This window comes from Eretmochelys imbricata, chromosome 3 (assembly GCF_965152235.1).
Source record: "Eretmochelys imbricata isolate rEreImb1 chromosome 3, rEreImb1.hap1, whole genome shotgun sequence".
Classification (NCBI taxonomy): domain Eukaryota; kingdom Metazoa; phylum Chordata; order Testudines; family Cheloniidae; genus Eretmochelys; species Eretmochelys imbricata.
This window is the reverse complement of record NC_135574.1, coordinates 130,349,962-130,362,645: the sequence shown is the minus strand read 5'-3', so window position 1 is coordinate 130,362,645 and position 12,684 is coordinate 130,349,962. Positions and strand designations below refer to the sequence as shown.

At 42.4% G+C, this 12,684-nt stretch overlaps 1 protein-coding gene across 2 annotated transcripts in view; it reads left to right on the top strand.

The window, feature by feature from the left end:
* GALNT2 (polypeptide N-acetylgalactosaminyltransferase 2) overlaps nucleotides 1-12,684 on the top strand; it is a 158,868-nt gene that overhangs the window by 89,955 nt on the left and 56,229 nt on the right. For both annotated transcript variants that reach the window (XR_013345681.1, XM_077813388.1), the window contains exon 3: nucleotides 328-481. Coding sequence is in view for 1 of the 2 variants with exons in the window: in XM_077813388.1 (XP_077669514.1) it covers nucleotides 328-481 (154 nt within the window). In the remaining variant the exon portion in view is untranslated. The remainder of the gene's footprint in view (nucleotides 1-327; nucleotides 482-12,684) is intronic.

The following is a 12,684-nucleotide window of genomic DNA, read 5'->3' as shown; positions in this document are numbered from 1 at the left end:
AGGTTAAAACCTGTAACTGAGGAAAGCAGCATGGTCTAGTGATTACAGTAGCAGCAGGACTAGGAGTCGGAATACCATTAATTCATTTCCTACTGAAACTTTGCACTAGTCAATTGTGTGACTCCAAGCAAATAACTTTGTGCATCAGTGTAACCCAGATATAAAAGAAGTGTATTACCTGCCTCATTGAAGTGTTAAAGCTTCATTTATTTTAAAGCACTTTGATCCGGTAAAAGTGAAAACTTTGATTTCAGACATTTGAAAACTAGAGCTTAATGCTTCAGATCTGTGATGCAAATATTTAACTTTGGGTTTCTTCCTTTTTAGGAAAAGTTCGATGGCAAGATTTTGATCAAGACAGTTATGTTGGTGTCACTATGGTCCGATCTGGTCAAGACCCATACGCTCGTAATAAGTTCAATCAAGTAGAAAGTGACAAACTGCAAATGGACAGAAACATACCTGATACCAGGCATGATCAGTAAGTGCCAACTCAGCAGTTGTTGAGTTAATCAGTTACTCTTAATTTATGGCTCTTGAGTTGCATAGGTCTCTTCTATACCCTGCACAGTTGTGTCTAAACTGCCAAAAATGAGAATTTCCTGGCCCAAGCACCTGGACTGATGCTATGACTTGAGCTTTAAACATGATAAAAAATGTTTAAGCTTGCCTGCACTTTGTCTACTGTACAGTTTCTACTTTTCTTATCACCAGTTGAACTGGTGGTGCATTACATGTCTTGTTTTTGCTAGTGTTGACAAAGACCTGGTGGCCGTTCTGTAGTGTGAGTGTCTAGTGCTTTGCTATTACTGGATCCCAGGCAGAATAAACAAAATGCCAAAAACTGTAGCACTTCTGTTGCAGGTTGCCTGCGATGATTCAGGAAGAGTCATGAACTGTCTGAAGCTCAAATCCCGTCCTGAGTAGCTGGGCTGTGCCTCATGGAATTCCTTCAGGTCTGGGGGTTGATAGAACATAACCCCATGGTGTGTAGACGCACTAACAGCAATGGAAGGGGTTTTTCTGTCACTGTAGAAATGTCACCACTTAAAGCGATGGTAGCTAGGTTGACGGAAGCAGTTCTCTATCTATGTAGCTGCATCTACACTGGGGGTTAAGTTGGTGTAGCTATGTCAGTTGGGTATGGATTTTTTTTTTCATATCCTTGATGGCTGTAGCTATGTTGACCTAAATTTTAAACCTAAACCAGTCCTGTGTGTCTCTAGACGTGATAGAGACTATTCAAAGAAACTGTGATCCATTGCTGATAGTGGTAGTCAGGTTCCCTCTGAACTGATACTGAAAATGGCTTAACTAACAGTTTAGATGGGAGAAAACCACTTTCATTATCAGTTTAGGGAGACTCTTTGCTGACCACGCTCTTGACAATGGATTGCAATGTAGATTGTGGGGGTGGGGGGAGAAATATGTGTCGTCTTTAGCTTTTTTGAGCATTAAAACTATACTTTTGGAATGTCTACGAGACTTCGAGCATTTCCCTCTTGCCCATTTTAACCTTGTGTGAACCTTGAGCACTGGGGACACGTAGGCTAAATCTTCTGACTTGTTACCCACTGGATGACTTATCAAGGGTTGCATTATTCATGATACTCCAAAACCCAGTATTATATTATGTCTTATTGCAAAGTCACTGGATAAGGATATGATTCTTCAGCTGTTAAAGATTAGCTAGTTACATAGTATTGTAGACAAAGAAACCTTATTTTTAATATGTATACGTAGGTGTGGAAACTAGGAGTGCGGGGAGTGCTCCAGCATCCCCAGGTTTTATGTGGGGCCACTGGCCCCGCACTCAGGCCTCCACTGCCCCGCCCAGGGCTTGGGTCCTGGCCACCAGCCCAGTTGCCTGGCTGCTGGCTCCACGCCCAGGGCTCCGGGCCGGGGCCCCACTTCCAGCCTGTGGCCCCAAGCCCGGGACTCTGCTTCCCAGCCCTGCACCTGGGGTTCGAGTCCAAGCCTCTGGCCCTGTACCCCTGGCTCTGGTCCTGGCTGCTGGCCCTGTACCCAGAGCCTGGGGCTCTGCTCTTGGGGCACTAGCTTCACTCACTGGCCCTGTGCCTGGGGCCCTGCACCCAGCCCCCGGCTCCTGGGGTCCCAGCCGCTAGCCTCACTCCCGGGGCTCCACTTCTGACTCTGCATGTGGCGTCCCATCTGTGGGCTCATGCTTGGGGCTCTGCTCCTGGCCCTGTGCCCACCCCCAGCCTTTCCCTCTTACCCCTGTTTGGGGTCGTGTCTCCTCGCCCCCACCCCGAGACACGGCATTGCTCCCGGCTGCAGCTGAGGGGGTTGCGGATAGGAATAAGGGGCTGGATTTCAGTGCCCCCACTGTTATAAGGGTTCCAGCACCACTGTATGTATATCAAAATGGTGTGCGTAGACCTCCAAGTGTAAGGCTGTAAATTACACTCAAAATTGAAAGTGGCTCCCAGAGTCCCTTGTCATACATAAACTTGCTTCAGTGTTGGTGTTTACATGTAATATTTCCATAAAACTATCTTGGTGTAGTGAAATGAAGAGTTGCTGTGTGGGATACTGATTTATCAGATGAACATATTTGTGTGATCAAATCACATAAGCTCAGGATTTGTCTTTTTGTTTCATGTGAAGCTGAGCAGCATAAAGTCATGCTATTGGTAGTGAATGGTATTCGTGCTCGATGGTGGAAAAGCTGTTTAGTTTCTGTGAAGTAAAGAGCACTTTAGCATGAAGATTGCTTTGTCGTCACTATTTTTTTTTCTTCTGGGGTTCAGTTTGTAGGAAGAGGTTACGTGAGTAACTAGTGAGTTCTCATTACCAGCTATTCTTGGTAATTACAACATTCTGGACAGTAGCTGACCTGGCATTTCAGTGAGTGGCACATTATGACCCTAATTTAGCAACCACCTATGCTCCCCTGGACATCAAGAGTGATTATTCTAAAAAGTGAAAGAGCAGAAAAAGGGATTGATTTCTTTAAAGGGAGGAGTTGGCATTTCACACAGAATTCTAGAATGACAAATGAGTCAGGTACTCAGCCTTTCTGATCCAGCCCTTCTCCCCCCTCAGTGCTGTTAAATGGCCAGGAAAGAATGCTGGAGAACCCACACTGGTGTCTGGGGCATACCTAGAACACATTTAGTAAACGGAATAATGAAATCCAATTGGCTGATAGATTGAAGAGGCTAAACTTACAGGAGCCCAACCAAAACCGAAAAACAAGTCTTTTTTTCCCCCTTCCCTCCTTGAGGGCTGGGTGATAAGAAAGGATGGTTACAATTGTGAATTGTTTTGTCTTTTCCTTACTTCAGGCTGCACATAGTCTTATGAATATTTTAATGTTCTGTTTCAGAGTAGCAGCCGTGTTAGTCTGTAGCTGCAAAAAGGAAAGGAGTACTTGTGGCACCTTAAAGACTAACAATTTGTTAGTCTCTAGGGTGCCACAAGCACTACTTCTCTTAATGTTCTGTGGTTTCTTTCAGAATGTGCCAAAAGAAATGTTTGGATCAGAGGGTGTCCTCAGCTGTTTGTGATCATGGATTATTAGAATGAACATATAAATTTGAGAATTAACTTACTTTGTACCCCTATAACTACAGAAAAAATAGACTTATCCTTTTACTTTCTACAGGTATAGTTATATTGTGTGTCCTTAATTAAATTGTGTTCCATTTTCAGAATGCCTTTTGAGTTCACATGGCATAAATCAGGGGTTCTCAAAATTGGGGTCAGGACCCCTCGGGGGTTGTGAAGTTATTACATGGGCGGTCATGAGCTGTCAGCCTCCACCCCAAACCCAACTTTGCCTCCAGCATTTATAATGGTGTTAAATATGTAAAGAAGTCTTTTTAATTTAAAAAGATGGTTGCACACAGAGGCTTGCTATGTAAAAGGGGTCACCAGTACAAAAGTTTGAGAACCACTGGCATAAATCTGTGTTTGCGTCAATTTTTTCTAATAAAGTCTGTTATAGTGGCCACCTATCCCAATACTTGAGTTAGATTTGTCTTTGAAAAAATGATGTTTTTAATACATCTGTGCTTTCCACTAATAATACAGCTTTTTGGGGTAGCTGAGTAGTGTAATGGAATTGAGCTCCACCTATTAAAAAAGGAGGCGACAAAAAATAGTCCTTTTGGAGACTATTAGAAAGGCAGAATAATTGCCGAAAACAGAAGTAGCTCTCTTGCGGTGTCTAGCCCTTTGCCCTGCAAACTCTTGTCAGTCCATTGGCTTATAAGATAGATGACATGTGGTTGCTTTACAGCTGCTGACCTATTGATGGTCTTGTGACTTAGGCTTGGTCTACACTAGACTTGGATTGACATAGGCTGCCTTATGTCGACCTGGGGCATGCACAAGGGGGACAAGTTGGGACACCCCCCCCCCCCCCCGAATTAATTGGCAGAGGCACAGAACTCCTCCAGCCCCGGTGCTGTGGCGGCGGCACAAAACCTGCCCCTCCAAAAGCAGTGAAATTTAAATTCCTTTGCACGCTCCTGTGTCAACCTAACTATGTAAGCGTCTACATTGCAATGTTGCTTCTGCCAGCGTAAGTTGCCCACTACACCCACCTAATAACTCTCCCACCACGAGAGGGTAGTGCTTAGGTTGATGTAGATAGGGCAGCACAGTGTCTGTGTAGACACTGCGTTATACTTTAAATCATCTGTTGGCTGCCAGCTCTGCTGGGTCTTATAGCCGGAGCCCACCCACCCCAGGGGTCCCAGCTGGAGCGGCCTGGTGATGGGGCTGACAGCTGTGAGCCCCAGGGCGGGGGTTGGGGGGGGCGTATAGCTCAGACTGTGGGCCCTGGGAGGGGGGTGCCCCACAATGCCCCACACAGTTAAGTCTGTGGAGATGCTCCCAGTGAGGACGTGCACCACCAACAGAGAGGGTGTAGTGTGGCCATGAGCAGCAGTGGCTGTACGTTGACCTTCGGCTATGTCTGTTAGCACTTTTGTCAGTAAAATTTATGTCGCTCGGGGGTGTGGAGAAAACCACACACACACGCACGCACCCCCAGAGTGACATAAGTTACACCAACAGAAGTGCTGGTGTGGATAGCACTATGTCAGTGGGAGATGCTCTCCTGCCGATATACCTACAGCCGCTCATTGAAGGTGGTTTAATTATGCCAACGGGAGAGCTCTCTCTCCTGTTGGCATAGAGCTGCTACACAGGAGACATTACAGCGGTGCAGCTGCCGTGGTATAGCTGTGCCTCTGTAAGGTCTCTTATGTAGACATAGCCTAACTTAGGTTGACTTAATTTTGTAGTGTAGCCAACGCCTTACTCATGGGTCTGTTCTTTTGTGTTCTGTTATCACCTTCAAGAGCTTAGAGTGTCTTGGCTTAGTACTAGTGGCTCTTCTCGCTCTCATCTCGGTTAGTTTGTTCCCACCCACACTCTTTGGTTTTTGGAATCCATCTGCTCTAGTGCTGACTGTAGACTACTGTTTTGGTATTTAGGCATGCCAATTTCATCTCAGTGTGTCATGCTGTTTCTGTACAATTGAGAACATTGGCATAGTGCTAATACAGTGGTTCTCAACTGGGGGTCCGTGAGTCCCGAGCCGCCCCGTGGGGTTAAAGCTGGGAGCCCCAAGGTCCCCCCAGCATCCCTTGGGGCAGGAAACCTGAGGCCCCCCTCCCACCCATCTGGCATCTGAAGCCCTGAGTTGTGCCCCACCCCCAATGCCCTGCAGGGCTAAAGCCCTGATCCCCACGCCCCCTCTGGGTTATAGAATTTGTATAGCATGGGGGCCGGGGAGGGAGAGCTCAGAAAGAAAAATGTTGAGAACCCCTGTGCTAATGGATCCACTTTTAGCACTTAACAGTCCCCAAATGGAAAAGTAAATGTCCCAGAACCTTCATTGAGAGATTTGATGGTCCTCACAGCAAGTTTCAGCTTAATCCATCCATTTTGTATCCTCATTGAACAGGAGAAGGGTAATTGTGTAACCTTCATACACAACCCCAGTGCTGTTCAGCAGTCCGCTCAGAAGCAGTCCTCCTGAAAAAGGATAGGCCTGATATTAAACTCCAACTTCTGTCATCACATTTTCTGAGCCAAAAATGGAACTGACTCTATGTTCTGCTGTAGCTGTAAGGAAATCTGAGACTTGGTGCCTTGTTTAAAAAGCAGAAAGGAAATGGAGAGTGCCTGACTTGCTTGTAAGTTCAGTGGAAATGCATTCTAGTAGGGGTGTGAGATGTCTTAGACTATGAGTGTATAGATGGGCTCACTAACCAGAACAGGTTGATGTGTTCTGAACAACCACGCTTTTCCAAGCTGCACATAAGAGCACTCAACTGTGGGCATTGCACTCCTTATGCATTCCCCACAAGACTGCTTAACTGAAATCTGCATCTGAATGGAATAGAAGCCAGATGAAAATAAACCTACAACCTTTTTGGTTGTGTTCCAAAGTGCTCCCTCTTCCTTCCCTACTCACTTGCTTTGCCAAAAATACTGGAGACAGGAAGGGAATTAAAGGATTCATAGGTGGCCTGTGAACAGGTGACTTTCCCACACTTCAAAACACAGCCCACACACTGTATAGGGCCAAAGCTCATCCCCTTTGTGGTGATTGGCTTTATTTGCAAAGAAACAAATAATTGCATTTCAGTAGCACTTTGAGACCCCAATTGAAATCATAGTTCCATTGTGTTAGGTGCACCTAGTAAGAGTCGTTCTCTGCCCCAATAACAAATTTCAGCCCAAGCCTTCTCCCCTTCTTTAATGCTGATAGGTTTACTCCCTGAGTTCTGTTGAGCCTGAGGCCTCTCAACCCATACTGTTGCATCCACCAGTGAGCCGTCAGGAATACATCGGCCGTTCCCTGCAGCATACAAACACCTGCTGAGAGGGAGGGCCAAGAGAAGGACTGCCATGCTGGTACAGGAGCTAATGGACTCTTAATTCTTGAGTGAAGCCTAAAATCTGATGCTTCTGTCTGCATTTGGGGTGTCAAAGATCATGAAAAGCACAAGTAAGTTACTTTCTTCTCAGTACAACTAAGCACATCTCTTCAATAATACAATAAAGCCTTTTTTAGAAATCTGTGGCAGGAACATCTCCTTGAAAGTAAAGTGAAATGCAAAAGAAAGTTTGCATGTTAACAATTGATCTAATACACTTTCTATGTACCATAATTAAACAGCCTTGAGAAAAAGGGGCCCTCAAACTTACTGCCTTTTAAAGGAAGAAATAATCAATAAGAGCACTTTTTCCCCCAGGGTTGTGCATTCAGTGGATTTTTAAAGGGGTGGTGTTTAAATTTAGATTTTAAAAACTGTTTTTATCAAATGTTCAAAACACTCTATCAAACACATCTGTGTGGAAAAAAAAAAAAGTATGAAGGTAAAGTTATTTCATTTCAGAATAAAAGCTTGCAGACTGCTTCCTTGATTTCTGAAGACTTTTTTGCTTTAAATACAGTGTAAGCAAGGTTGGTGCAACCTATTTAATCAAGATTAAAGCATTAGTCATTCACAATGTGGAGCTCTTCAATAACTTGAGGAAAACAAAGTGAAACAAGTGGCTTGCTTGTAGCTCTTGAATAAATATACTTAGTGCCAAAAATATTAAAATTAATGGAGTCAATCATAAGTAGGTTAGATAAAATACAGAAATGAAGTAGTTAGGTTAGTTAAACATGGCAGTGCTTTAAAGATGGGAGTAGCTAGGAGAGGCAGAAGAGAGGGGGATGGGGAAGGTATTGGCATCACCTTTGTTTTCTTTAACAATTTGTAACTACAAATTGTATAGCAACCTGGAATTTCCTCACACTTGTGATAGGCACGCTGATTAGAAGAAGATCTTGTATATGTAACGTTAATCATTCTGGAAAGCAGGAAGAATTCCGTTGCTGCCAGGAAAGTATTGAGGGCTTGTCTACACTCTCAGCAATGTAGCTGCACTGGCTTAGTGAAGACGCTACCTATGCTGACAGGAGAGTTTCTCCCATCAGTGCAGGTACTCCACCTCCCTGAGAAGTGGTTGTTATGTCAATAGGAGACGCCCTCCCATCGACATAGCACTATCTACACTAGGAGTTAGGTTGGTATAACTGCGTTGCTGAGGGGTGCGGATTTCCGCACACCAGAGCGATGCAGTTATAGCAACATAAATTTGTAGTTTCAGAGTAACAGCCGTGTTAGTCTGTATTCGCAGAAAGAAAAGGAGTACTTGTGGCAGTGTAGACCAGAGCTCAGTAAAGTGGAGAAACTTGCCTACAGTGTACTGAGAAGTTGTAAAGAGATGGCCTTTTATTTGCCTTTCTGAGGTAAACTTTAATGCATGAGAAATCTAATCCTACATCTGTTTCAACACAGCACTTTCATTTTAAAAAATAAAACCTCAGCCCCCATCTTGTTATAATTTTAATGATCTTACTGGGTAATGTGTATCTTGGAGAGTTCCTCCTTTTGTGTTGAATTGTGATAGCTGATATCCTTTGGACTTGGCTAGAGTAGATGTATGATATACTTCGTTATGCTTAGTTTCTCCATCTGCAAAATGGAGATGATACTTTCCTTTGTGGAGTGTTTTGAGATCTACTGATTGAAAAGCTCTATAACAGCTAGTTTTTGTTGAGGTGGATTGAAAGAGTTTCCCACAATGGTTTCCTATGCTGTTGAACTCCATATGTTGACTGTATGCAGGATGTATAGGTCTGTTTGATCACTTTTCACTAAATCATCCTATAAGGACAGCCTACTCTGGGGAGAGTTAGAAGGGTCCAGGGAATAGGAAGCCAACAAGGAAGATGCTCCTGGGAAAGGGCTGCTTCTGTTTTATGCTTATCACATGGAGCTTGCATTAGAACAAAAATTGACAGTCCCTCTGTAAATTTTAGTTTTTTAGAGTAGTTCTCAAAATGACATCCACTGACTGCTCTGTCCAGTTTCCACCCTATGTCAAAATTGAAGTGAGTCTTTTGCTTTTAACTTGGGCAAAGATAATCATGCCATCAGCCTGGAAACAGAAAAGTGATTTGAAATATTTGATAGAGTGACAGACACAGAGAAATGCTTTTAAGATCTGAGTTTGTGTCACTGAGCGTCATGTTGGCTCCAGCTAAATTGCAGGTAATTTGGGTGGAAGTAGTATATTTTCTCTGAATAAGTTGCTAATTCTTTTCTAAAAAAAGGGGGGGGGGAATTCATATGAGGATTTATCTCATTCTTTACTTCCTACATTTTTTTTTTTTTTTTTTTTAAATATGGACTCCTTAAGCTGCTTTTACGAGTTAGGCTTGTAGATATATTAACTTCTATTTGACATTTATTTAAATAGCAAGGCATTTTACCAGCACAGAATTTTCATCTTTTCTTTCAATTCTGAGGGTGTTTAGAGGAATTAAACAAGTTTCCAAAAGGTATTTTCTTTAGTCATAAAAGTGAAATTAGATTGGAGGTGGGGAGAGGGAGAGAGTTTAGACAGATAGGAGCAGCCTGGGACAAATGGAAGGCAACACTGAGAGGATCCGTTTTTTTGTTTTTGTTTTTTTAACTATCCCCATGATATCAGGTATGCTCATATAATAGTAGGCTTTGATGGCCCCTCACAGTAACAGTAACTGTTATTATCATGGTGGATGCCTCTGTACAGTTGAAGTTACTGTGGTAACAATGCTGAGCACTAACATGACACAGGCAGCTTTTAAATTTCAGCTTGTAGCTTCAATTTTAACAAAGTTTTAAATCTTCAAAAAAGGTCTCTGCCTTGCCATGCTTCTGATGGCATCCTTTTTAGTAGTCTTTGAAGTGACGTGACACTTTTAATTTATAGCACTTTACTGTGCCCAAATAGGTTTATAAAGAATTGATTATCCAGCACAGCTCTAGTATTAGTTAAAGATGGTTGGAAAATTGGCTGTTGATCAGATTTATTATTTATTTATTTATTTTTAAGGGAAGTCCAACAAAAAAAAAGCTTTTTACAAAATTCTTGACAGTGGAGTGGCAGGATGTGCATCTTGAACACAACTGCAGTATCATCCTATTTTGCAAACAGTTTGTGGTTCCATGCTAAGGCTGAGTTGAGTTTTGCACTTAAAGCAGGAATTCAAACACTTTATGCATGAAGAAAAGAATATCCTTCCAAAAATTGCAGTACTTTTTGAATATAGAATGAGAAATATAAATAGGTCACATTTAAAATATACAAGAGGCAAATTCTTTCAGATCAAATTTGGAGCCTTGGATTCTCCCTCAAAATAGGAGTGAATTTATTCCCAAGCTTACCCTTTTCAAGGCGAGAAGCTTCCCTGCATCAAATAACTTGACATTTCATAAGATGCATTCTAGTTCAAATTTCCTCATTTGCAAAAGTGCAACAACTAAATGAAGTTAAATGTCACATTTTCAAATCCTACTACGTTTTATGAATGTTAACTTCATGATTCACTGGCAAATAGAACAGACTCAAGGTCATTAAAGTGAGATAAGTTTATCCTAAAGAAGAGCAGGTTAATGCTGTTTTTTGGGAATACTAGTTGTAATGTTAAGATATCTAATCCATTTGAGTTGCTTTGGGCCAAAAAATAAAATGCATGACAGCAGATTTAATTTTCAGCATACAGAACCTTTAAGGGACTGTGTTGTGAGCCTCTACTGGTACAACCATTCACAGTGTTTAGGGCAGTGGTACACAGTTTTTGTAATGCTCGAATCCCACTGGCAACCTGCTGAGAGCCAGAGTTGTGTGTAATTTGCATATAAATGTACATAGGATTTTAATAAGAGAACTGCGCCCCCCCCCCCACATGGTCAAACACATGTGTAAAAATTGGGCACTTAAATTGGTAGCCTGGCTTTCAGAAGTGCTGTGCTATAGACAAAGAAGTGTTGGACTTTTTGAACTGTGCTGGTGCTATAGACAATATCCAGGTGCCCATTCTGGGCTTACCCTATTAAGTCAATACCTTAACAGAGAAGGCTGCAACTTCCTGGTGATCCAAGCATTGGTGTATCGCTGTGGCTGGATCCTGCGTGGATGTTTAGATGGGGGTGAAAACATGCGTTATACCTTTTTAGTAATGCTCCACTTCTCTGCAGTGGACAAAGGGGCATGGTATTTTCACCTCACAATGGACATTAATGTGGTATCCAACTTCACTGTCACTCTACAGACCATGAACACCAATAGATTGAGTCACGAAGCCAAACCTGGCTCTGCAAATCTTGATGGATAACAGTTCAATTAGAGCATGTCTACAGCTGGGAGCAAGCCTCCCAGCCTGGGCAGACAGACTTGTGCTAGTGCACACTAAAAATAGCAATGGACATTGCTGCACCAGTGAAGGCTTGGGGTAAATACCTGAGTTGGACCCGCCCAACCTCCTGGATTGAGCTCAGGTGACCAGCCTGAGCCATTGAGGATGCAGCAGCATCCATGCTGCTATTTTAATTGTGCTACCTGAAGCCCCTCTAATGCAAATCTGTCTGCCTGGATGGCTTGTTCCCAGCGGCAGCGTAGACCTTCAAGCCTTGATGGGCATAGCCTTGACGTGTAATCACAACTGTTCTGTGACTATTTGTGTACCACTGCAGGCACTAGTGTGCGTATGTATGTGTCATGCTATCGGTGTGCTAGGGATTTGGAGTTGTTAACACTAAAATTATGTAGTGTAGATGGGGCCTTTTATAAGCAGGAAAGGCAGAAGCTTTCACAGCTCTAGCCACTGCCACTTGCTTCTCTATTCCATAAATATTTATAACTTGCCGAGTTTTATGTATAGATCATTGGCTCATGTCCTCAGATGTGGAGAATGTTTTTATGCAGGCAGATTCTTTTTTTAACATTTTAAGAAAAAAAATGAGATTCTTACCTAAAAGTGGATTTGATTGTATATTCTAAGCAATGTTTTGTCTGATGTGCTGAGCTTGCTATTAGCTGATGGTGTAGCTAGTCATGGCTGCCCGAACCTGCATATTTGTGTGCTTTAGAACAGTGGTTCGCAACCAGGGGTAAGCAGAGGTCTTCCAGGAGGTACATCAACTCATCTAGATATTTGCCTAGTTTTACGAGAGGCTACATAAAAAGCTCTAGCCAAGTCAGTAAAAACGAAAATATACAGATCATGACTTGTTTAGACTGCTATATATACTATACACTGAAATGTAAGTACAATATTTATATTCCAATTGATTTATTTCATAATTATATGGTAAAAATGAGTCAGCAAATTTTCAGTAATAGTTTGCTTGTGACCCTTTTGTATTTGTATGTCTGGTTTTGTAAACAAGTAGTTTAAGTGAGGCAAAACTTGGGATATGCAAGATAAATCAGACTCCTGAAAGGGGTACAGTAGTCTGGAAAGGTTGAGAACCACTACTTTAAAACACTCAGCTTCTAATAGTAATTAAAAGGACATCAAAGGAAATGAAGTCACTAAGATAGACTAGTGTACATCATTATATGTGGACAAGGATCATTTTTTTAATTCCCCAGACTTTTTGAGATGCATACCATAGGATCTCTTCTAAAGTGCAGCTTTCTCCTGTTCTGTTAACTTTGGAAGGGAACACATGCAATAATTGATAGTATTTTTCAAAGGTATTGCCAATGAGATTTTTAAGCAGCTTAATTTCTCATAGGTCCTGTGGGGGATTAAGCATTTTGGGATTTTGTCTTTTCTAGATTAAACTCTGCACCTATTAGAGATGATGAAAAGTT